This window comes from Callithrix jacchus, chromosome 22 (assembly GCF_049354715.1).
Source record: "Callithrix jacchus isolate 240 chromosome 22, calJac240_pri, whole genome shotgun sequence".
NCBI classification, from domain to species: Eukaryota; Metazoa; Chordata; class Mammalia; order Primates; family Cebidae; genus Callithrix; species Callithrix jacchus.
Window position 1 is genome coordinate 1,980,399 of NC_133523.1, and position 20,809 is coordinate 2,001,207.

General features: G+C 61.4%; 2 protein-coding genes and 1 pseudogene across 11 annotated transcripts in view; 1 reads left to right on the plus strand and 2 right to left on the minus strand.

Moving 5' to 3' along the window:
• The first annotated feature begins 305 nt into the window (after window positions 1-305).
• On the plus strand, window positions 306-2,878 carry IZUMO4 (IZUMO family member 4). Of its 8 annotated transcripts, XM_002761551.5 has the most exons (10): window positions 306-555; window positions 644-724; window positions 823-894; window positions 1,253-1,279; window positions 1,375-1,450; window positions 1,615-1,662; window positions 1,767-1,781; window positions 2,087-2,103; window positions 2,268-2,322; window positions 2,564-2,878. In XM_002761551.5, the coding sequence occupies exons 1-10, from the start codon at window positions 339-341 to the stop codon at window positions 2,652-2,654; spliced, it is 699 nt and encodes a 232-aa protein (XP_002761597.3). In that variant the 5' UTR covers window positions 306-338; the 3' UTR covers window positions 2,655-2,878. The 8 variants fall into 8 exon arrangements, 7 of the variants coding, with proteins under 7 accessions (XP_002761597.3, XP_008985187.3, XP_035140204.2 ...); XR_004737968.3 differs by lacking the exon at window positions 1,767-1,781 and having other exon boundaries at window positions 2,087-2,140; window positions 2,299-2,322; window positions 2,564-2,674; XM_008986939.4 differs by lacking the exon at window positions 2,087-2,103 and having other exon boundaries at window positions 2,299-2,322.
• Window positions 2,879-4,799: 1,921 nt separating this feature from the next.
• On the minus strand, window positions 4,800-5,908 carry LOC103789712 (uncharacterized; annotated as a pseudogene). Its single transcript, XR_615930.5, has one exon. The product of XR_615930.5 is annotated as an uncharacterized LOC103789712 (transcript).
• Window positions 4,800-20,809, minus strand: part of AP3D1 (adaptor related protein complex 3 subunit delta 1) — a 45,641-nt gene continuing 29,631 nt past the window's right edge. For both annotated transcript variants that reach the window (XM_035284334.3, XM_035284335.3), the window contains 18 exons: window positions 20,349-20,580; window positions 19,094-19,239; window positions 18,483-18,624; window positions 17,552-17,623; window positions 16,787-16,862; window positions 16,475-16,674; window positions 15,990-16,063; window positions 15,187-15,367; window positions 14,141-14,212; window positions 13,647-13,754; window positions 12,193-12,351; window positions 11,801-11,848; window positions 11,254-11,443; window positions 10,711-10,799; window positions 10,472-10,557; window positions 9,822-9,943; window positions 9,467-9,546; window positions 4,800-6,001 (listed from right to left, as the gene is read on the minus strand). In XM_035284334.3, coding sequence (XP_035140225.1) covers window positions 5,906-6,001; window positions 9,467-9,546; window positions 9,822-9,943; window positions 10,472-10,557; window positions 10,711-10,799; window positions 11,254-11,443; window positions 11,801-11,848; window positions 12,193-12,351; window positions 13,647-13,754; window positions 14,141-14,212; window positions 15,187-15,367; window positions 15,990-16,063; window positions 16,475-16,674; window positions 16,787-16,862; window positions 17,552-17,623; window positions 18,483-18,624; window positions 19,094-19,239; window positions 20,349-20,580 — 2,173 coding nt within the window. In that variant the 3' untranslated portion in view covers window positions 4,800-5,905. The remainder of the gene's footprint in view (window positions 6,002-9,466; window positions 9,547-9,821; window positions 9,944-10,471; window positions 10,558-10,710; window positions 10,800-11,253; window positions 11,444-11,800; window positions 11,849-12,192; window positions 12,352-13,646; window positions 13,755-14,140; window positions 14,213-15,186; window positions 15,368-15,989; window positions 16,064-16,474; window positions 16,675-16,786; window positions 16,863-17,551; window positions 17,624-18,482; window positions 18,625-19,093; window positions 19,240-20,348; window positions 20,581-20,809) is intronic.

Below are 20,809 nucleotides of genomic sequence, written 5' to 3' on the forward strand. Positions count from 1 at the left end.
TGCACAGTGGTTGGGACACGGGGCGGGGCCTCAGTGGGAGCCGGCCGAGGAGCCAGCCCGAGCCACTGGCCCATGCGTGAGACGCGGCCTGGCGGTGGGCCCATCCTGGAGTGGAGTTTTCTCTGAGGGGCCACTCATGAGCAGGGCTGGACCAGGAGGGGGCGGGGCCTGTGCTGGTTGGGTGAGAGGGGGAGGAGGCGCGGCCTAGTGCCGTGCTGGGCGCCGTTGGTTGGTGCGAGGCGGAGGGGCGTGACACAGGAAGCGCCGTTGGTTGGTGCGTGGCTGAGAGGCGTGGCGTGAGCAGCGCAGTTGGTTGGCCGGCGGCGGGCGGGACGGGCATGGCCCTGTTGCTGTGCCTGGTGGTCATGACGGTGGCGCTGGCCCACGGCTGCCTGCACTGCCACAGCAACTTCTCCGAGAAGTTCTCCTTCTACCGCCACCATGTGAACCTCAAGTCTTGGTGGGTGGGCGACATCCCCGTGTCTGGGGTGTTGCTCACCGACTGGAGCGACGACACGATGAAGGAACTGCACCTGGCCATCCCCGCCGAGATCAGTGAGTGCCGGAGCCCAGCCAGACCCGACCACCCCCTCATCGAAAACCCCCGGCAGGCCGTTCACCTGGCTCCTCCTCCCGCCCGCAGCCAGGGAGAAGCTGGACCAAGTGGCGAGAGCCGTGTACCAGAGGATGGATCAGCTATACCAGGGGAAGATGTACTTCCCGGGTAAGGGGCGGGAAACCGAGGCGGGGCCCGCCCACTCCAGAACAACCCGCCCCCAGCCCCCCGCCTGAGCCTGACCTCCTCCTGCCTTGGCCCCTCAGGGTATTTCCCCAATAAGCTGCGAAACATCTTCCGGGAGCAGGTGCACCTCCTCCAGAACGCCATCATCGAAAGTGAGCAAATAAGGCTTCGGGGGGGGGGGGGCTTCTACCCAGAGCCTCAGAGTCCCACGGGGCTTGGCTGAGGCCGGAGTGACATGAACAGGGCACTGGGCAGCTGGAGAGGAGGGCAGCTCCCCAGGGAGGGACCCAGCCCAGCGCCTGAAGGATCAATGCTATCACCCTCCGGGGACCTCCCCTAAGTAGCCCCCAAGAGGCGCTGGGAGTATTCCCACCGCCCTCCCCTGCGGGCTGCTCCATCCCACGCTGGAGGTCACCTTGGGTACCAGCGGACAGGCCCTGAGGCTTTGGCGGGTTGGGAGGAGGCTTTGGCGGGGGCCTGGAAAGACAGCACCGTCCTGCCCTCCCACAGGCCAAATCGACTGTCAGCGCCACTGTGGTAAGTGAGGCTCCGTCTGGGCTGAGGGGAGCGCCGGCGGCATCTCGGGGCCCCAGAGGCCGAGGGGAGCTCTGGGCGGCTGTGGTGTATTGCAGGCATCTTCCAGTACGAGACCGTCTCCTGCAGCAACTGCACAGACTCACACGTCATCTGCTTTGGCTATAACTGCAAGTAGGGGCTCAGGCATCACACCCGCCTGTGCCAGGGCCCTGCTGTCCCTGGGGTCCCAGGCTCTCCTTGGAGGGGGCTCCCTGCCGTCCACCTGGCCCTCGTCACTGGGATAGGGCAGGGTCTGGGGCTCAGGGGCGCACCATCTCCAAGCTCATGTCCCACAGGTCCTCGGAGCAGTGGGAATCAGCGGTCCAGGGCCTCTTGAACTACATGTGAGTGGGGTCTTTGGGCGGCAGCAAGCTTGCCAAGTGGGCTTGGGAGGAAACCCTGCCCACGGCCACTTGGCCTCCTGAGTCCAAACCTGCTGTCCTTGTAGAAATGACTGGCACAAGTAAGTCCCCTCCTCAAACCTAACACAGGCTGGGTGCGTGTGAGCACCTCGTGGGTAAGTAGGTGTGTGGCAAAGGTGGGCCCCCTCAGCTTCTGCTTCGTACAGGGGCTCCGAGGCGGCGAGACCTCACCCCAGCTCTGTGCAGGGTCTCTGACCCTCAGCTGGAGGGGCTCATCCTGCTTAACAGGTCCCCGTAGGGTCTGATCCCACTCCTGCCCCAGGTCTGTGGTCCAGCCTGGAAGGGTTCCCCACGATGGTTAGGGGTCCCCCATGGAGGAGTCTGACTGCCCCATCTTGCCTTTCAGACAGGACACAAGCATGAGGTAAGGCCGTGCTGGCCTGGCCTTCAGGGGGCAGAGGTAAAAGGAGAGAAGAGGGGGTGCCGGGGGTCCTCTAGGTCGGTGAGCACCGCAGGTGGGGCTCTCTCTGTGCTTGGGACACCTGCTGGAAGCCACCTCTGCAACCGCACCCATGTGGTGCTTTCATGAACAAACCACTCTTCCTTCTCCTGGTTCAGGGCTCACAGAGCCACCCCAGCCTTGTGAGTGACCCAGAGAAGGGAGGCCTTGGGAGAAGGGGTGCATCTAAGTCAACAGCAGTGTGCCGGGGCCCCCACACCCTTCTGAAGTCCCAGGCACACAGGCATCGTGGACGTGGCCACACACAGGACCACACGTCCCAGCTGGGAGGAGACCTGGGGCCCCCCAGCAAAGACCCCCCCCCAGGGAGGGAGGTGGGGAGTGGGGGACATGGAGAGCTGAGGCAGCCTTGTCTCCCTGCAGCCTGGTAACGCCAGCCTTCAGGTGTCTGAAGTCTCCACGCCTGGACAACCTGACCTTGGAAAATGCCGTCAAGTGTTTCAAGCAGCACTGACGGCGCTGGGCCTGCCCCAGCACAATGTGGGGACTGGGGACTCAGCCCCCTCCTGTCCTTCTGGAGCTGGGCAGCTGCTGCCTTAGGTCCCTCTCCACCCCGAACTCAGCCCGAGCTGGCCCGGGCCAGGAGGGTGGGAATGCGGGTGGGCTCCACTCAGCATCAGCACCTGGGCAGGTCCATGGAGCTCTGGGGTGCAGTGATTAAAGTCCCTGATGTTTCTTCTTGCGGAAGAGTTCTTGCCAGGGCAGGAGGAAGCCTGTGGGGGCTGGAGGTGGGCTTCTGGGGAGGCCTAAATGTCCCCGGCAGAGCAGGGCGGGTCCTAGCCTTGCGTCCGTGACCACAGGAGACCCACTCGGAGCGACACTGACGGTCTCAGGGAGCATCCTCGGACTCCCACATGTGGGGCCTTGGCCCACCTGAGTGCACATGGGTAGATTCACACAGGCCCAGAGCACCTGGGTTCTTCCGTGCAAAGCAAGGCCACAGTGTTGGGGAGACCAGGGCCCCCCTCGCGTGCTGGAGTGTTGCAGTCACTTAGGTCAGCCCGGAGCCAAGGAACGCAGGAACCATGGGCTGTGTCAAATCATCTCTGGCGACGACAGGTGTGGCATCATGGCTAGAGGCTCCTGAAGCCCAGGAGGGAGGGGACTCGTCCCATCTATGCGGCGAAGCAGTTCCAAGTCCCGTTTTCGCTCAGGTGACTCGGCCTGGCGGTCTCCTCGCTTCCTCAGGCGTCCCTCTGCTCCGGCACTGGGGCGGATGCAGGACACTGGTGAGAACGTCACTGGGCACGCTGCTGCTGCCAACACGGTCCCATGCAGTCTTGTGGCCGCCTCAGGCTCCCATCAGGGGAAGGGTGCATGGGAACATTTGCCAAGGTCGGGAATGGCCTGTGGGAAGTTGGCCAAGCACCCAGGCTCTGTGGGACACTGGAGCCACAGGCGTGTGGGGTAAAACTCGGTAGTGGCCACTGCGGGCAGCGTGGGAGTGATGGTGCCAGGCCTCGGCTGTCAATGCCTCGGCCTGGCTGTGAAGGATGCTTCCTTTGAGGCTGCGGAGTGTGTTTAGGTAACAAGAAAGAAACTGATGTCTTTTTTTCTTTTCTTTTTTTTTGAGATAGATCTTGCTATGTGGCCCAGGATGGACTGCGGTGGTGCAATCTCGGCTCACTGCAACCTCCGGCTCCTGGGTTCAAGCGATTCCCCTGCCTCAGCCTCCCATGTAGCTGGGACAACAGATGTGCACCACCACGCCTGGCTAATTTTTGTATTTTGAGTAGAGATGGGGTTTCACCATGTTGGCCAGGATGGTCTCGATCTCCTGATTTGCCTGCCTTGGCCTCTCAAAGTGCTGGGATTACAGGCGTGAGCCACTGGGTCTGGCCTTTGTCTGTTTTTTGAGGGAGTCTCCCTCAGTCACCAGGCTGGAGTGCAGTGGTGATGTCAGTTCACTGCAACCTCCGAATCGCGGGTCCAAGTGATTCTCCCGTCTCAGCCTCCATAGTAGCTTGGACTACAGGCACGCGCCACCACGCCCGGCTAATATTTTAGTTTTAGTAGAGACTGGGTTTCACCACGTTGGCCAGGATAGTCTCAATCTCTTGACCTCGCGATCCAACCCCCTTGACCTCCCAAAGTGCTGGGATGACAGGTGTGAGCCACCATGCCAGATTGGTCGGCCATGGTTTTCTGAAAGGGATGCTGGTGTGGATGGGGCTGACCCCACCGTGCCGGCGTCTTGGGTTAGAGTTGACGGGGCTTCCCTGCACTGACCCAGTGTCACCTTGTTCAAGTGTCGTGTCTTCAAGGTGTAAGGCCGAGGTGGGTATAAAGGCAGTAAATTCACCCGGGGCAGGGGTGGCCGCTCTTCCGAGGTTCTCAGTTCTGGATCTTCCCCCGCCCCGAGGGGCTCCTGTGAAAGGGGAGGGAGAGTAGGCACCTGCTTCCCTGCACAGCGTTGCGGGGAGATGCTGGGGCTCCCACCATGGGGTCGGGGATTCCTGGGCCTGTGACTGCCCGAGCCCCACACCTGGATGGTGCTGGGGACCAAGGCCACCTCCCAAGGGCCCAAGATCTGAGGCACAGAGGCTCCGGCCCTGCAGCGCCGTGTGACCCGGGCTAGGCAGAAGACCCCGCGTGGAAATGCCTGTTTTACAACTTTATTGGATGAGCCTGACAAAATCATGACAGCAGCGTGATGTGTCTCTCTCTCCTTTATACGGGCTGTCGACAGCAAAGAGATTCTTATGTAACACATCATACAGTTTCAAATCCTAGAGTCACTGCACGGGATTCTGTGATAGAGTACATGCTAAAGTGACAGTTTTCATCAAAAGAAAGATAAAATACCATCTCTGAGGAAGCGCCAGTCCTGTGCCCACACTGGCTGTAGGGAGTGAGCGGGGTCCCCCTGCCAACCTGGTGGAGGCTCTGCCCGTGGGGTGGCACTCTCAGGTCCTGCCAAGGACACTGGGCACACTCCACACCAGGCCAACAGCCTGGGTCTGCTGCTCCCAGTCCCTGCCCGGGCCTTCCTGAGGGTGCTGGGAAGGACGCGGGGTAACCATGGCGCATACAGTGGCAAGCAGCGGATGCGACCACATGCCCCCACCCTGAACCCAAGCCTGCCGAGAGACACTGCTGCTGACCAGGAAGAATGGTGGCAGAGAGGCCTCCTCCAGCCCCACCATGGTTCTGACTGCAGCCTCTCCTGGGTGCCCCCGGCCCCTCCTTGCCCACAGCCTGGCATCCCAGGATCTGGCCACCAGCCCACAAGCACAGTGACAATGGACAGTAGCTGACAGGATTGCTTTCCCACTGTGGGTTCTGGGAGGGAACCTTGGCGACAACGGCCCCTCCTTCCCCTCTCCTGGATACCACCATCAAGGTGTTTGGGACAAAAGCAGGCAGCCCCAGAGGAGGCCATGTCAGTCCCACCCTGTCCACCAAGTACCCCCCACGTGGTACCCGTAAGGTCCTGGCCCAGGCCAGGAGCCCCTGAAGCCACATTCAAGGACTTGGCCCCCAGCACAGGGCAGGGCATGGACCCAGGCAGGGGAGTCCCTTGCTGGTTTGGGGACAAGAAGGGGACTTCTTGCCAAAGAGAGCGGGAAGAGTCGCAGTAAAAAAGGATGGTCAGGTAATTCAACGCAACATATGACTTCCGAGGTCTACACGGAGGACGACAGGGAGCTGGGTGCAGTACACACGACCGAGGAGCGGCGGACTCGTCAGGGCTGCAGTCAGTTCTCAACACTTGGCCAGCGTCGCCTTCATCTCTTCTAACAAGTTGCTAAGCAGCGTGGGGTCGCTGCACTTCCCATCCACCGAGACAGAGTTCTCACCCTGCGTAAGGAGAGACTGGTATTTCTAAAGTATGTGCAGGGGCCAGGGGCGGTGGCTCACACCGGTAATCCAGCACTTATGAGGACTGTGATGGGTGGATCACCTGAGGTCAGGAGTTCAAGAGCATTCGGACCAACATGGTGAAACCCCGTCTCTACTAAAAGTAAGAAAAATTGGCCAGGCATCTGTGGTGGTGGGTGCCTGTAATCCCACCTACTCAGGAAGCAGGAGAATCGCTAGAATCTGGGAGGCAGAGGTTGCAGTGAGCTGAGATCATGCCAGTATTCCAGCCTGGGCAGTACATGTAGGCCAGACTGGGTGGCACACGCCCGTGGTCCCAGCTGTGTGGGAGGCTGACTCAGGGGGATCGCTCGAGGCCAGGACGGTGAAGTTGCAGTGAGCAGTGTTGGCACCACTGCACTCCAGCCTGGGCGAGTGAGACCCTACCTCAAAAATACTAAAAAAAAACAAACACTACATGCAAATATTGCCTCACAGCTGTATGTGTTGCACTTGTAATTTTGCGAATTTGCGAATTGTTAAAAAATAAAATGGGAGGGGCTCAGGTGAGGGAGGGGCTCAGGTGAGGCAGTGGCCCACGCACCCCAGTCTCCCCAGTCTCCCGTGGGAGGCTCCAGCCTGCAGGGAAGTGGGAGCTGGCACCTGAGGGCCCTGAGGCAGCCAGAGGCAGATGGGGACGAGACCAGACATCGAGGAGCTCCTGGGCTGGCAGCCAGTTGAGCACCTTCTGTCCTCCTGTCCTCCTGCCCTCCTACCACTGGGCCCAAAAGCAGGTGCGACTGTGGAAGCAGCCAGCGGAGCCAGGTCACCAGAGCCCCCAGAGAGGGAGGTGCATGGGGAAAGCCCGTGAAGCTGTTCAGGACCTGCTGGGCTTGCCCCATGCTGTGGGTCCCGCCCCGCAGAGCAACCAAAGGCAACAGAGTCCAGAGGCCACGGCCGGTCCCGCCAGGCCGGGGACAACAGGACAGAGGCGGGGCAGGTGGGGATGCACCTGGAGTCACAATTCCTAGAAGGCAGGGGTGACCTGCAGCTGGGACCCGACCCCCCGTGTCCTCCACAGGACGGAACAAGGCCCAGAGGCTCCCAGGACTCTGTAGACAACAACCAGGAGAATCCCCTCACAGGAAAGGCCCTCAGTAGACCCCAGCGCCAAGTACTAATGGTAAGGCCATCAGCAGACCGCAATGCCAGGACCACAATGCCCAGATGCCAACACCAAGGCATGAGTGCCAAGGCCGTCGGCAGACACCCGCACCAAGGCCGTCGGCACACCAATGCCAAGGCGGACAGACACTAGGGCTCTGACACAGGTTTTCTGCAGTCTCGCTCTGCTGCCCAGGATGGAGTGCAGTGGCACAATCATGGCTCACTGCAGCTTTGCACTCTCCTAGGCTCGAGAGATCCTCCTACCACAGCCTCCCAAGTAGCAGTGACTACAGGCTCGCTCCACCACGCCTGGCTAACTTTAACGTTTTTGCAGACCTGGGCTCCTGCCATGTGCCCAGGCTGGTCTTGACCTGCAGAGCTCAAGTGATCCTCCTGCCTCAGCCTCTGGAGTAGCTGGGACGCAGTCACACACCACCCCGCCCAGCTGGCATAAACGTTAGAGCAGCTGTGAGGAAAATGCTCCAACAGGTCACCAGGGCATCAGCAAAGACACAGAAGATACAAGAAGAGCCCAGTGGACTTTCAGGCCTGAAAATCAGACCCCCTGCACGGGCTCAACAGCAGAACAGCTAGGACGAGGCAAAGTGATCTTGGCGGGAAAGCAACAGCAGTGAACACATCTGAACACGGCCTTGGGGCGCCAGGGGCAGCAGCCCAGGGTGGGAGGAAGAGTGCGGTGCCGGAGAAGCAGCAAAAGAAATCAGCTCCCAGCCGCCTCATGCCCATGAGAACAGCTGCCGCCAGCACAACACTGACAGACGGAGAAACGGGGTCTCGGACACAGCCGCAGGCGGGAAATGGGGCAGCGCCGGGGAAAAGTCTGGCGACTCCTTGAAACCTCAAACACGGAATGACCACAGGACCCAGCAATACCACTCCCGGGTGTATATTCAAAACAAAGGGACTCACAGCTACAATCCCAGCACTTTGCGGGGATGAGGTGGGTGGATCACCTGAGGTCAGGAGTTCAAGACCAGCCTGGTCCAACATGGTGAAACCCCGTCTCTACTAAAACTACGAAATTAAGCTGGGCAAGGTGGCGCGTGCCTGTAATCCCAGCTACTCAGGAGCCTGAGGCAGGAGAATCACTTGAACCCAGGAGGTAGAGGTTGCAGTGAGCCAGGATCGCCCCATTGCACTCCAGCCTGGGTGACAGAGTGAGACTCTGTCTCCAAAAAAGAAAAGAGAAGGAAACATAAGGGGACCCGACACAGGCTGCGACATGGAGGCACCTCGGGGACGGGAGGCAGACCAGGAGCAGCCAGACACAGGACACGTCCTCTGTGGTTCCACTCCTAGGACATCCCTGGAGTCAGGGTCAGACACGGAAAGTAGGCTGTGTGTGCCAGGGTCTGGGGAGGGGGCAGAGTGAGTGTTCCATGAGAGGCAGTCAACCAGGAGAACACTGGAACGGTAGGAATGAAAATAGCAGCAATGACGGCCGGGCACAGTGGCTCACGTTTGCAATCCCAGCACGCTGGGAGGCTGAAGCGGGAGGATCACCTGAGGTCAGGAGTTCAAGACCAGCCTGGGAAACACGTGGAAACCCTGTCTCTACTAAAAGTACAAAAATCAGCTGAGCATGGTGGTGGGCGCCTGTAGTCCGGGCCAGCCACTCGGGAGGCTGAGGCAGGAGAATCGCTTGAATCTGGGAGGCAGAGGTGGCAGTGAGTTGAGATCGCGCCACTGCACTCCAGCCTGGGCGACAAGAGCAAAACTCCAAATCATAAAACAAAACAACAAAGAAACCCCGTTTGTAGCTAGAAGCCTACAGAAAAAGAACTCTGCGGGCCCGATGGTCTTCCTCGTGAACTCTCTACAGTCTTTGTGAGATCACTTGACGATGAAACCGAAAACTACACCAAACTCCATAAACACAGACGCGACGCCCTCAGCAAAACATCCACACGCTGCAAGACACCCACCCGCAGCACTCAGGCAGGAGGAGGCGCGGAGCACCACTCTAGGAGCGCAGGAGAGGTGGAGCGCCCGACCCAGGGCCCGGGCTGCCTCGTGCAGGGGGTGGGGTGGGAGTCTTGAGCGCGTGGGGCCCCGGAGCCGTGCGTCAGCCTGGGGTGAGCAGCACAGCAGGAGGAGGAAGCCCCGACTTGCTGAGCGAGCTTGCGCTGCTGAGTGGGCTGGCGCAGGTGAGGGGCTCACAGCTGCAGTGCGGGCATCCCCGTCCTTGAGCCCTCGAAGCCCCAAGGCTCAGCCCTGAGGATGAAGGCCCAGGAGAGGCGGCAGGAGCCAGGGCGAGCGCCGCGGCCTGGGGCTCACCTTTTTCACCAGGAGGCAGACGTGGTGGCCCTGGATGGAGCGGCTGTACATGGAGGCGCAGGAGTCCACTCTCTCCACAACTGCAACAGAGCGGGTGGCTCAGGCTCCCCACGCACCGCACAGGTGCAGCCGCGCCCCCACTGCAGGGGCCGCCTTCCCGGGGGCTGCAGGAGTACAATGTGGCCCCTGGGAGGCCTGGGGCGTGAACAGCAGCCCCCGAACCAGCTCCCAGGCCATGGGGCCACTAGCCACCCGGAATCCCAAAGGATGAGGCCGCAGGCCCAGCTCCAACAGGAAGGGATGGCTACCACGGACGCGAACCCCGTGCAATCCATCAGCCCCTTGCTCTCCTTACCGGAAAAGTGGTGGTGAAAACAGATCTTCGCCAGAAGGTTCTGGAAGGACAGCTGAATGCCGTCGACTTTGACTGAGCTCATGCTCAGGTCCCCAGACTCCAACAACTTGGCAAAGGCGTCGCTGTGGGAGGGACAGGGAGGCTGACTCCGGTGGGGCCGGGATCCTCAGGGATCCTTGAAGATGTGCCTTTTCTTCACGTGTGGAAGCTCTGACCCCCAGAAACTGATAATGACTCGTCTTTAAAGAGGTCACAGAGGTGCCTGAAGCCATGGGGTGGGCCTCTTCCAATATGGACGGATGTCCTTTAGGAAGAGACGGGACGCAGGCCTGCGAGAATGCAGGGGGCAGACAGTGCCGCATGCCAAGCCCAGGAGAAGCCTCAGGAGGAGCCCACCTTGCCAGCTCCTTGGTCTCAGCCCTCCAGGCTCTGGGACTGCCAGGAGCCAAGGCCTCTCTGGGTGACGCCTCCCTGCCTGTGGTTTCAATTACTCTGCCCCAGCTGGCACAGATGCCAGGCAGCCTGACCTGCACTGACCACCTCGAAAACCATCTCTAAAGTCCTGCCCAGAAGCCTCAGGCCCTGGGGCACAGGCGGAGGGGAGGCGGAGGCAGAGCGGGGCGGTGGCGGTGGGCGGTGGCAGGGCCCACCTGTAGCAGGGCGTGGTGACCAAGTACGAGCTGCAGCTGAAGTGCAACCTGAAGTCCAGCTTCTCCTGGGTCGCACCCTCGTCATTCTGCCGTGGAGCAAAAGCAGCGCAGCTGAGTGGGGAGTCGGGCCCAGCTCAGGCAGGTGGCCCACTTCCCATCGGGACACTGGGACACCCACTGGGATGGGGCAGAAGCCCCAGCCTGCAGAGCCTCCCCGACGCCGAGTGGAGCCTGCACACCTTGGCGATGAAGGACAGGGTCCCCTTGAGCTTCTGCGCCGTGACGACGCTCTGGATAGTGAACACGAACTGGGCTTCGTTGGAGACGCCTGGCAGGGGTGAGAGGGAGGGGACCTGAGATGCAGCCGGGGCTCAGCATGGGTGGGGCCCCTGTGTGTGTCCTCAGTCCTGAGTCCTCTGTGGCTGATCAGGAAGCTGGGCTCAGACCCCAAGGGAGCACCATGGGACAGAAGCAGAAACAAGAGTACTGGTGTCCCCAGTTTGGCCTGAACCTGGTCCCATGCCCATTTCACAAAGGGAAGATGCAGCCACTGGAGCCACAGAACCCAGGAAGGCCCCAGCCCACAGTCCAGCCCTCAGGGCTCTGGCCATGTCGATCCAAGGCCACCGCACTTCTCAGAGCTGTGGCAAGACCCCGACATTCAGGAGGCACTAGGGTGCAGCCTGGGGACCTAGGGGACGTAGGGGGGTAGCAACAAGAACAGCAGATCCCACCAAGCTCCCACAATCCCCAGGGGAGGCCGTGAGCAGGGCGAGGCTCACCTGGGGGCAGCTGGAAAGGCACAGGGACGCCATCGTGGACGGAGGAGCCCTGCGGCCGGGCCATCCTGGCATTGAGTGAGTCCAGCACGCTGAGCTCCATGCCCTTGAGGACACTGTTGCTCCGGTTCTCCAGCACGATGGCCACAGTGACCTGGCTGTCCTCCTGCAGGCTGCCCCGAACGTCACAGGTCTGCGGGCACAGCCAGTGTCAGCAGGGCAGGTGGGCCACCCGCAGGGAACAGGCACAGGCTCCTGCCTCTCAACGGCCATGGAAGCACAGACCAGGGCCCCCCAGCCTCAGCCGGAGTGCCTCCCGTGGCTGCTCTGTGACACATGGCAGGGACCCTCAAACCAGCCCAGGCCTCAGGGCATGTCTTCCACCTCACCTGAGCCAGAGGGGCTGCCAAGCAATGCCCCCGCAGGGATCTCGCTCCCTGGGCACACCAGCATGCAGGACTTGGGGACCTTGCCAGGTTCTGCACAGTCCCACGCCAAAGAGCATGCGCTGGCCAGCCCTGCCCCAGGGAACGGAGCAGCCGCCACTCACCATTTTAATGTAGGAATTTTCAGCAAGGAGGGAGTAGCTGGACTCAGGCTGGAGAGAAAAAAGTCACATCAGCCTCAAAGGCCAGGCCCTGGGCTCTGTCGCAACAAAAACTCCAGTGCTGCCCAATACCCCAGGTCAAACGCCACGACTCCAAGAACGCTTGGGGCGAGGGGGCTTCAGAGGGGCCTGTGAGGGATCCCTGGCTCCCAGGACCACACAGCCCACCACGGGGGTGCTGAATGTGGGGCCGCGGGACCAAGCCAGGCCCAACCAGCTCAGCTTCTTCTGGAATCTGCTCCCTTCTCTCCCGCACGGAGGCAGCAGGAGTGCGGAGCAGCCCGCAGCCCGCCAGGAGCCCTGGCGCGGGGCGGGGGCGCTGAAGTACCCCTCACCGGGAGCGGCTCCTCCTCTGGCGCGCCGTTCTGCACCGGCTCCCGCGCCGCCTCCCCTGCCGCCTCCTCACTGCCCGGAGGCTGCTTCTTGGACTTCTTGCCCTTGGTGCGCTCCTCCTTCTCCTTCTTGTGCTTCTTCTTCCTAGGCTTGGGGGATTTCTGGAGCAGGAGGAGGGGCCGTGTCAGTTCCCAAGCCGCTCTCGTGCGTCCTGCTCACAACACGAGGTGGGAGCCACAGGCCGGGCTGCTCAGGCTGAGGGTCCCACATGCCTGGGTGGGGTGGCAGGACCAGCCCCGCCTCAGGCCTACCGGGGCCCAGCCCAGGCCAGACCCAGCTTAACAGAGGCCATGCTGTCCCTAATTGGCAGCAGGCTGGCCAAAGCAGCTCAGGGAACAGTCCCGGCTGACCAGGGAGCCACGCGGGGCAAACTGGCGAGGACACCAGACCTGATGCAGCAACCCATGCCCACGTACACACCCGAGAGGGAACACACACATCCACACACACTGCACGATCGTTCAAAGCAGCCCAAGTGGCGGAGGAATGGGGTCAGCACAGCGTGGCCTCGCCACACACTGAAACACGACCCAGCCACGAACAGGAACCAGGCTCTGACTCAAGCCCCATCGTGGACGCACTCTGAGGACATCATGCTCAGTGAGACATCAGACCCCAAAGGCCACACAGCGAATAATCCCATTTCTATGAAACATCCGTCCGCAAAGACAGGACGGGGAAGTGTGAGTGCCAGGGCTGGGAAAGGAATGAGGAGTGACGGCTGGAAGGAATGGGGCTTCTTTAGGGGTGATGGAAAGTTCTGGAACTAGAAAGAGTTGATGCTAGTTCACAACTCAATCTATGGAAAACCACCATACACATACTTTAAATGAGTAAACTCTATTAGACCTGTGAATCACGTGTGAATAAGGTTATTAAAAGGCTGGGTGCAGTGGCTCATGCCTGTAATCCCAGCACTTTGGGAGGCTGAGGCGGGCAGATTGCCTGAGGTCAGGAGTTCGAGACCAGCCTGGGCAACACAGTGAAACCCCGTCTCTACTAAAATACAAAAAATGAGCTGGGTGTGGTGGCGTGTGCCTGTAATCCCAGCTACTTGGGAGGCTGAGGCAGGAGAATCGCTTGAACTTGTGAGGCAGAGGTTGCGGTGAGCGGAGATTGTGCCACTGCACTCCAGCCTGGGCAACACAGTGAGACTATCTCCCCCTCACACACACACAAAAGCACCAAAAAGAAGTGGTTATTAAAAAAAGAGAACAAAAGTTGCGGACTCAGCCTCAGAGCGCAGAACCACACGCACAAAAGGCCCACGAGATCACCCACGCAAAGGCCAGGGTAGGGCTGCCCTGGGATCTGGGAGGCGGAAGCCGTGTGCAGCCCCACCTGGGGGTGCTGGGCTCATCCGGCCCTCCACAGCCCCCGGGGGCAACAGCCTCACCTTGTCCTGCTCTTGCCCCTCAGCACCGTCCTCTTCACCCTGCGCCTCCGTCTTGGTGTCTTCACACTCGTCTTTCGAGGCAGTGACGGGGTTCACACCGGCCTCCTCCTGCAGGGAGTCGGGACTCGGGGCTCACGATGGGCAAGGAGGGGACCCTCCACTGCACCCCAGGCAGCCTCCCACACCACACCCTCGGCTCACCCTCACCCCAGGCCAGTCCCGTGCCCCCACCCCACCTGAGAGGCCAAGATGCCCTCCAAGTGACAGGGAGCCCGCAGGTGCAGAGGCCCTGGCTGACCTTCCCTTCCCCTGGCCCCTGCTTGGCCCATCAGAACCCGGAAGTGTGACCCCGGCTGCACCCAGCTCAGGTTCCACAGGTGGGCGGTGCTGACTTTGAAGGCACAGGGCTTCAAGAGACCCGGGCTCCGCCCTGAGTGCCCGCATGACCTCTGGAGACACCCAAAGCCAGCACCAGCCAGCTGCCCATCTCTTACCGTGGAGGGAACAGGGGCAGGGGCGGGGGCAGGCGGTGGGGTGGTAGATAGCCAGAAGTCCAGGTCCGCAGCCTGAAACCACAAGACAGGCTGTCCGCAAATGCAGCGCATGGTCCTGGGAAGGGGGGCCGGGAATGGCAGGCCCCATCTGCCCTTGCTGGCCCCCAGGGCCCTGGACTAGCTGGGCCTTGCGAAGCCTGGGAATCCAGGAGCTGATGGCAACATCCTCAGCCGGCCCTACTGGCTCTGGCTGTCGCTGCCAGAAGGCAGCCAGGGACAGATCTGTGCATGGGTATGCGCCATCCCAGTGGTCAGAAGGCTTGTATCCAGCGAGGCCCTCTGATGTGGGTGTGGAAAGGGCCCCAGGCCCTGAGAACATGTGCTCCTTTGAAAAATCCATTTTTAGCCGGGGGTGGTGACTCACGCCTATAATCCTAGCACTTTGGGAGGCTGGGGTGGGCAGATCACCTGAGGTCAGGAGTTCGAGACCAGCCTGACCAACATGGAGAAACCCTGTCTCTACTAAAAATACAAAATTAGCCAAGCGTGGTGGTGCACGCCTGTAATACCAGCTACTCAGCAGGCTGAGGCAGGAGAACCACTTGACCCCGGGAGGCAGAGGCTGCAGGGAGCCGGGATGGTGCCACTGCACTCCAGCCTGGGCTACAAGAGCGAAACTCCATCTTAAAAAAAAGAAAAATCCATTTCTTTCTCTATGTGAAACTCTGCACACAGACGCTGCAGAATTGGTTCTGGAGCCGCATGTGAGGGCAACGTCTCAACCACGCTGAGCTCTGAACAGGGGTGAGGACAGGGCTCACCCACCGGACCATCGGGTCCTCGGGTCTCCCCCGACACAAGCACACAGGCAGCTCCCCTCTGACGCCACTTCTGCACTCCACCAGGCCGCAGAGCGAGGAGGCTGGCGCTCGCTGCCTCAGACTCACGGCCATTTCCCCGGAGCGGCCCACTGTCCCCAGCCAGTCTGTGAGTTCAGGGCAAGGGAGGGGAATGGAAGAGGATGCTGCCCTGGGCACGGGCCTTACCTTCTTCTCCTTCTCCTTCTTCTTTTCCTTGTCTCTCCCTTTCTCTTTGTGCTTCTTCTCTTTCTTCTTGGGTTTCTTGCTCTTCTTTTCTGCCACGGGAACGTCCTCCTTCTCAGGGGATTTTGATGTCTCCGCATTTCTGTGTTTCTGGATAGGCAGCTTCTCGCTGTCGGCTAAGGGCCTGGAGAGGGGATGGCCGGGGCACACATCAGCATCACTGGCCATGCCCCAGGTCTGCTGAGTACGTGATGTGTCCAAGCGCATGCCCAGGACATCCCAGGCCACGCAGTGCAAGACCTGCTCCTCCCGCCCCTGGCCCCCAGCCATGGCCTGAAAAGGATCTGCCCAACACCGCCTGCTGAGGCTGCCATGGGAGGGTCTGTGGTGGCCACACCCTGCCCCGTCACGACCTAGACACCTCAGAACCCATACTTAGGGTCTTGGTTGGGAAGGCCAGCCAAGAGCAGTGCAGTGAGGACGTTGCCTGGGGAAGGCCCGCGAGCACCCCATGCCAGCCTGCCCCCCACCTCCAGAGCCCCACCCCACTCACACCCCACCCCCCCATCCCGCCCACCCTCCAGAGCCCCACCCACCCACACCCCACCCCCCCACCCTCCAGAGCCCCACCCCTCACACCCCACCCCCCCCAGCCCGCCCACCCTCCAGAGCCCCACCCCAGCCCGCCCCAGCCCTCCCCAGCCTGCCCACTCTGTGAAGCGAGGCTCTGCTCAGCAGGCAGGACAGGAGGAAGGGAAGCAACCAGCTGTGGCCTCCACCCTCATCTTGAACCCACATGGACTCACTTATCAAGGTCAATGTCCAAAGCCCTGTAGGGGTCATTGGGGTCTTTGTCATCTTCGTCACTGGGCAGAGCGTTCTGACAGGAAGAGGGGAACTCCATCAGTGACACCCGCCCTGCGGCCTGGCAGACCCCATCTACCTCGGACCCAGTGGGACTGCCTGAGACAACCAGGGCCACGCCCACGAGGACCACACAGGCAGGTGGGCGGCAACGTGGCTCTACCCCAGAGGCTCCAATCAGCATCCAGACACCAAGGGCAGCCGGGCCCAAGGAAGCAGCAGACCAGCATCTGCCGCTGAAGCTGCCGGCCCAGGGCAGGTGAGTGCTGGGCCGGGTGAGTGGGGGCATGCACTGGAGGACAGAGAGGCCTCTGTTCTATGCTCTCTGGGGCGGGGAAGACCTCGGGGAGAGGCCGCTGTGCACAGCCCCAGTGACATGTGTGCTGAAAGGTGGGCGCCCCCGGGCTGGGCCGTCCAGCGAGCTGACCTCCGGCATCTCCTCGGTGACGATGTCCACCTGCTGGGCGGGGGCGATGTCCTCGTCACTCTCCGTGGGCAGTGAGCCATGGCGGCGCTTGCCCTTCTTCTCCTTCTCCTTGCGCTTCTTCCTCCTCTTGTCCTTCTCCAGCTTCTGCTGATGCCGCCGCTCCTCCTCCAGCTTAACGTACTGGTCCGACATGGGCAGTCCTGCAGGCAGGCGGGCCCTCAACACTGCGCCCCGGGAGCTCACAGAGAGCGCGGCAGGAACACCCCACGGCCCATGTGACAAGTGCGCCCCTGTAACACTGGAGACACTTGCCTGGAACCTTCAAAGGGACGGAGAGGTCGATCTGCACCACGGGAATGTGCTCCACACCCGGCGTGTCTTGGTACCGCTGCAAAAGCAATGTCCAGGCGTGACCACGAGCCTCCCAGCCCGGCAGCCTCAGGAACCAGGGGTCCTGCCGCAGCCCCAGGCTTCAAGGAGCGCCGTGAGCAAACGCATCCCGAGGACCCAACTCCTAGACAGTGAGGGCTGGAAAGCTGGTCACTCGAGTGACCCTGTAGGCCTACTGCACAGGGAGAAGCAAATCCTTGTCCTTTTTTTTTTGACAGAGTCTTGCTCTGTCACCCAGGCTGGAGCACAGTGGCATCATCTCGGCTGACTGCAACCTCTGCCTTCCGGGTTCAAGTGATTTTCCTGTCTCAGCCTCCCGAGTAGCTGCAAGTACAGGAGTGCGCCACTGCGCTGGCCGCAAATCCTCGTCCACTTTCTCTCCTCAAATGAGGAAAATAATGTGGCCTCAAGCCCAAAGTGAGGCAGCAGCTCGCCCACAATGGTGTGCATCAGGGCCGGACGGCAGCTGGGTGCTGAAAACACGAAGTGGGGACCCCGGACTGGAGGCCTCCAATAAACAGGACCCACAGGGAGGCACTGCTCCTCCAAGGCTCCTCATGGTTACTGCACATCCCCAGCTCCACGCCCAGGATCTGCCTGGGGAGCCTGAAACTCAGCGGGATGCTGCGGGGCATGGACGGTGAGGATAGAGGGTGCTGAGGGACAGAGCCCGGGGACCTGCCTCACCTTCTGTGGTGACGGCGAGCTCTTGATGTAGAAGGGGTTGTTGGCCTGCTCCTGCTTCCGGGCCTCTCGGCGCTGCAGGACAGGGCGTGGCATGAGTCTGAGAGAAGCAGGCCCGATACCCCTCCGTGGATGTCCCCCACCAGCAGCCGCCCAGCCAGAGGAGGCTGGATGTTTGGAAGGTTTCACCACTGAACTTTTACTAGCAGGGAAACCAAGGCCCGCAACTGGAAGGAACTCGTATTGGGAAAAGGAATCGCTGACCCTCTAGGAGGCAGGGACACCCAAGCCTCCAGGCCAGGCCAGGACCAGGACCCACAGAAGCCGCTGACCTGCTGGGGCCAGCTGGCTCCTGACGAGCAGTGCTCACACAAGCTGGGGTCGCAGGGCCCGGAGCCAGGGCTGCCCAAAAGCATGGCCTGGAGGGTACAGGCACACAAAGCCCCGCACGCTCGAAGCCCACACTGGCTGTCTCCTCTGCAGGTGCAGGACGGGAGGAAGAGGCTGCAAGAGGGGCTGCCCTCCCAGCTTAGATGAGCAAGGCAAGGTGGAGCCCTACATGGGGCCCAGGGACTGTATCCCCCTCCAGAGGGTGGGGTCCAGGGCCTCCCTCACCTGCCTCAGCTTCTGATCTTGGTGGGCTGCACACGTGCAGTGTCTCGCAGCAGCTGTGGGGTGGGGAGGGGCGCCCCACGAAGGCACCTACAGGCTGCTGGCTACAGGTCGGGGGCTCCTTGGGGGCCTCCCAGATCTAGAGAAGCTACTCCCCACTTCAATGAAACTCACCGAAACCCAACCATAACATGAAATACCCATTTGGAGGATAGCAGGGTACAATCCTGAGCTGACAGAACAGGGCTGTGGTATCAGGAGCCTCGAAGACTCCTTGGGAAGAGGGAGGAGGCAAGGGCTGCCAGGGCACCCAGCAGCTCACCCGGGCCAGCTCCTCCTCGTCTGCCTCGGACGGCCGGTGCTTGGGGCGCCGCTGCTCTTCCTCGTGGAAGACGGCCCTGGGCCTCTCGTCCTCTGACTCGCTGTCCGAGAGCGGCTCGTTGATCCAGGCATCCAGGTCCAGGCTGCGCAGACAGCAGGGTCACACAGGGCGGTGTGTGATGGAGCACGCGGCTGCAGGTGTCCACCCAGGCAGGCTCCCACGTGCCTGGCCATGGGATACCCCCACAAATGGAGCCCGCCACCCAAACAGCCAGCGAGGCAGCTGTCACTGCCCCTTAGAGAGGATGCAGGGACCCAGGAAGGCTGCAGCAAGGTCGTGGTGGGGCCCCACGGAGAGCTCAGAGGGCCCCAGAGGTTTATGGTGAGGGTAGGAGCAGGCCTACTTCCCAGGGAGCAGCCCGAGCACGGGCAAGGTCGCAGAACCAGCAAGAGCCCTGGGTGGGTCCTTGTGAGGGGCACAAATGCCCAAGGCCTCCCATCAGCCCCTCACCCTCCCGGGCTGTCCAGGTTGCAGTAGCTGCCGCTGTGCCTCCAGGCATCGGGGGACCACATCAGGGCTGTGGCTACAATGAACCCGCACCGTAATCTTACCCTTCAGGGACTGGAACCTTCTTCTGGGCCTTGGGGGCCACTGGGTTCAGCTCCCCAGCAAAGAGGGCGCTGACCTCCTCTGCTACAGGCACATCCTTGGCCTGAAGCTTCTGGATGTGCTTGACCAGCTGCAGGATGCAGGACGCCTGCAGGGAACGCAGGAGTCATCACTGCCACCTGGCTGGAAGGCCGCCTGGCCACCCTCAGGACACCAGGTGGCACAGCCCCTACTGCAGCCACACACAGCCCAGCCCTTGCGCCGTCTCCGGCATCATGATCCTTGCCAGGAAGGGGCGGAATCGCACCCATCCACAAAGAGAACGGAGACAGGGGCATGGCAGGGAGCTCTGCACCCGGAGACCAGAAGCACTATTCCCTCGGCCTCTGCACTGGCTCCACCTCAGACATGACCAGGCTGGGCAGCTCCAACAGCGACGACGGGCCAAGGGTCATGGCCAGCCCCCAGGTAATGCCACTGTGCAGAGGAGCCGGGGCCACAACCCACATAGCCTCTAAGACTGGGTCTCCTCAACTGCCAGATCAGCCAACAGCACTCCCACCCTGTCTCACAGGTACCTGGGAGCTAGACACAGTGATTCACACCTGTAACCCGAGCACTTTGAGAGGCTGTGGCGGGTGAATCGCTTGAGGTCAGGAATTCGACACTAGCCTGGCCAACAGGGCGAAACCCTGTCTTTACCAAAAGTACAAAAATCAGCTACGTGTGGCAGCAGGTGGCTATAATCCCAGCTACTGGGGAGGCTGAGGCAGGAGAATCACTTGAACCTCCGGGGGTCAGAGGTTGCAGTGAGCTGAGATCATGCCACTTCACTACAGCCCAGGACAAAGAACGAAACTCCGTCTTAAAAAAAAAAACATAGCACAGAGCTGTGAACCAGTGGGCATCACCTGGCACAGGCATGCAGTCTGCTCCACTGAGAACCCATCACCTGCAGGGCACCAGAAACAGCGACGGCTGTCGCCATCCGTCGCCCGTCTCACCACACTCAATGTAAGCTCTTGCTGTGGCCAGAGCAGCACTCCTGAGACCTGCCCCGTGCTCCTGACGGACCCCCATCCTGCTGACCTCCAGGCCCCACTGACCAACCCCAAGACCCAGACAGCACAAGTGGCGACAAGGGAATCTCAGAGAGTGGCTTCAGAGGAGGAAGTGAGGCCCTGTCGATCTGGCCACCGTGGGGCAGAAGGCACTGAGGGCTTCTGGGGCTCGGCCAAACCCGGAGTGCAGCCTCACCCGCTCCTGCACCTCCAGGTCTGCGCTCTGCACGAACTGAGGCAGCCGGTCCACCATGAGCTGGGTGACGGCCTGGGCGCCCTCCGCCTCCCCCGCCTGCTCCTTCTGCTGCAGGATGGAGGCGTACAGCTTGACCACGTTCTGCACGTACACGGCCTGGATGTGGCCGGGCAGCGTGGTGACTTTGGGTCGCAGCATGGCCTCCAGCGTGTGGTGCGGCTCCTGCAGATGCCTGCGGACAAGAGACACCGTGAGGCCACAGGATGCCCACCCAGGGGGCTCCTCTCCAGCAGGTGAGGACCCAGGAGGCCTGGAGTATCACAAACAAGGTGACTCTGGGCCCCTCCCATTCCCTGAGCAGGCTCCAGGGGCTGAGATACGAACTGAAAGAAACCAGGGGCCGTAAGTGGCCCATATCACGAACAAGGCAGAGACATGGAGGTGACAGAGCCACTGAATGG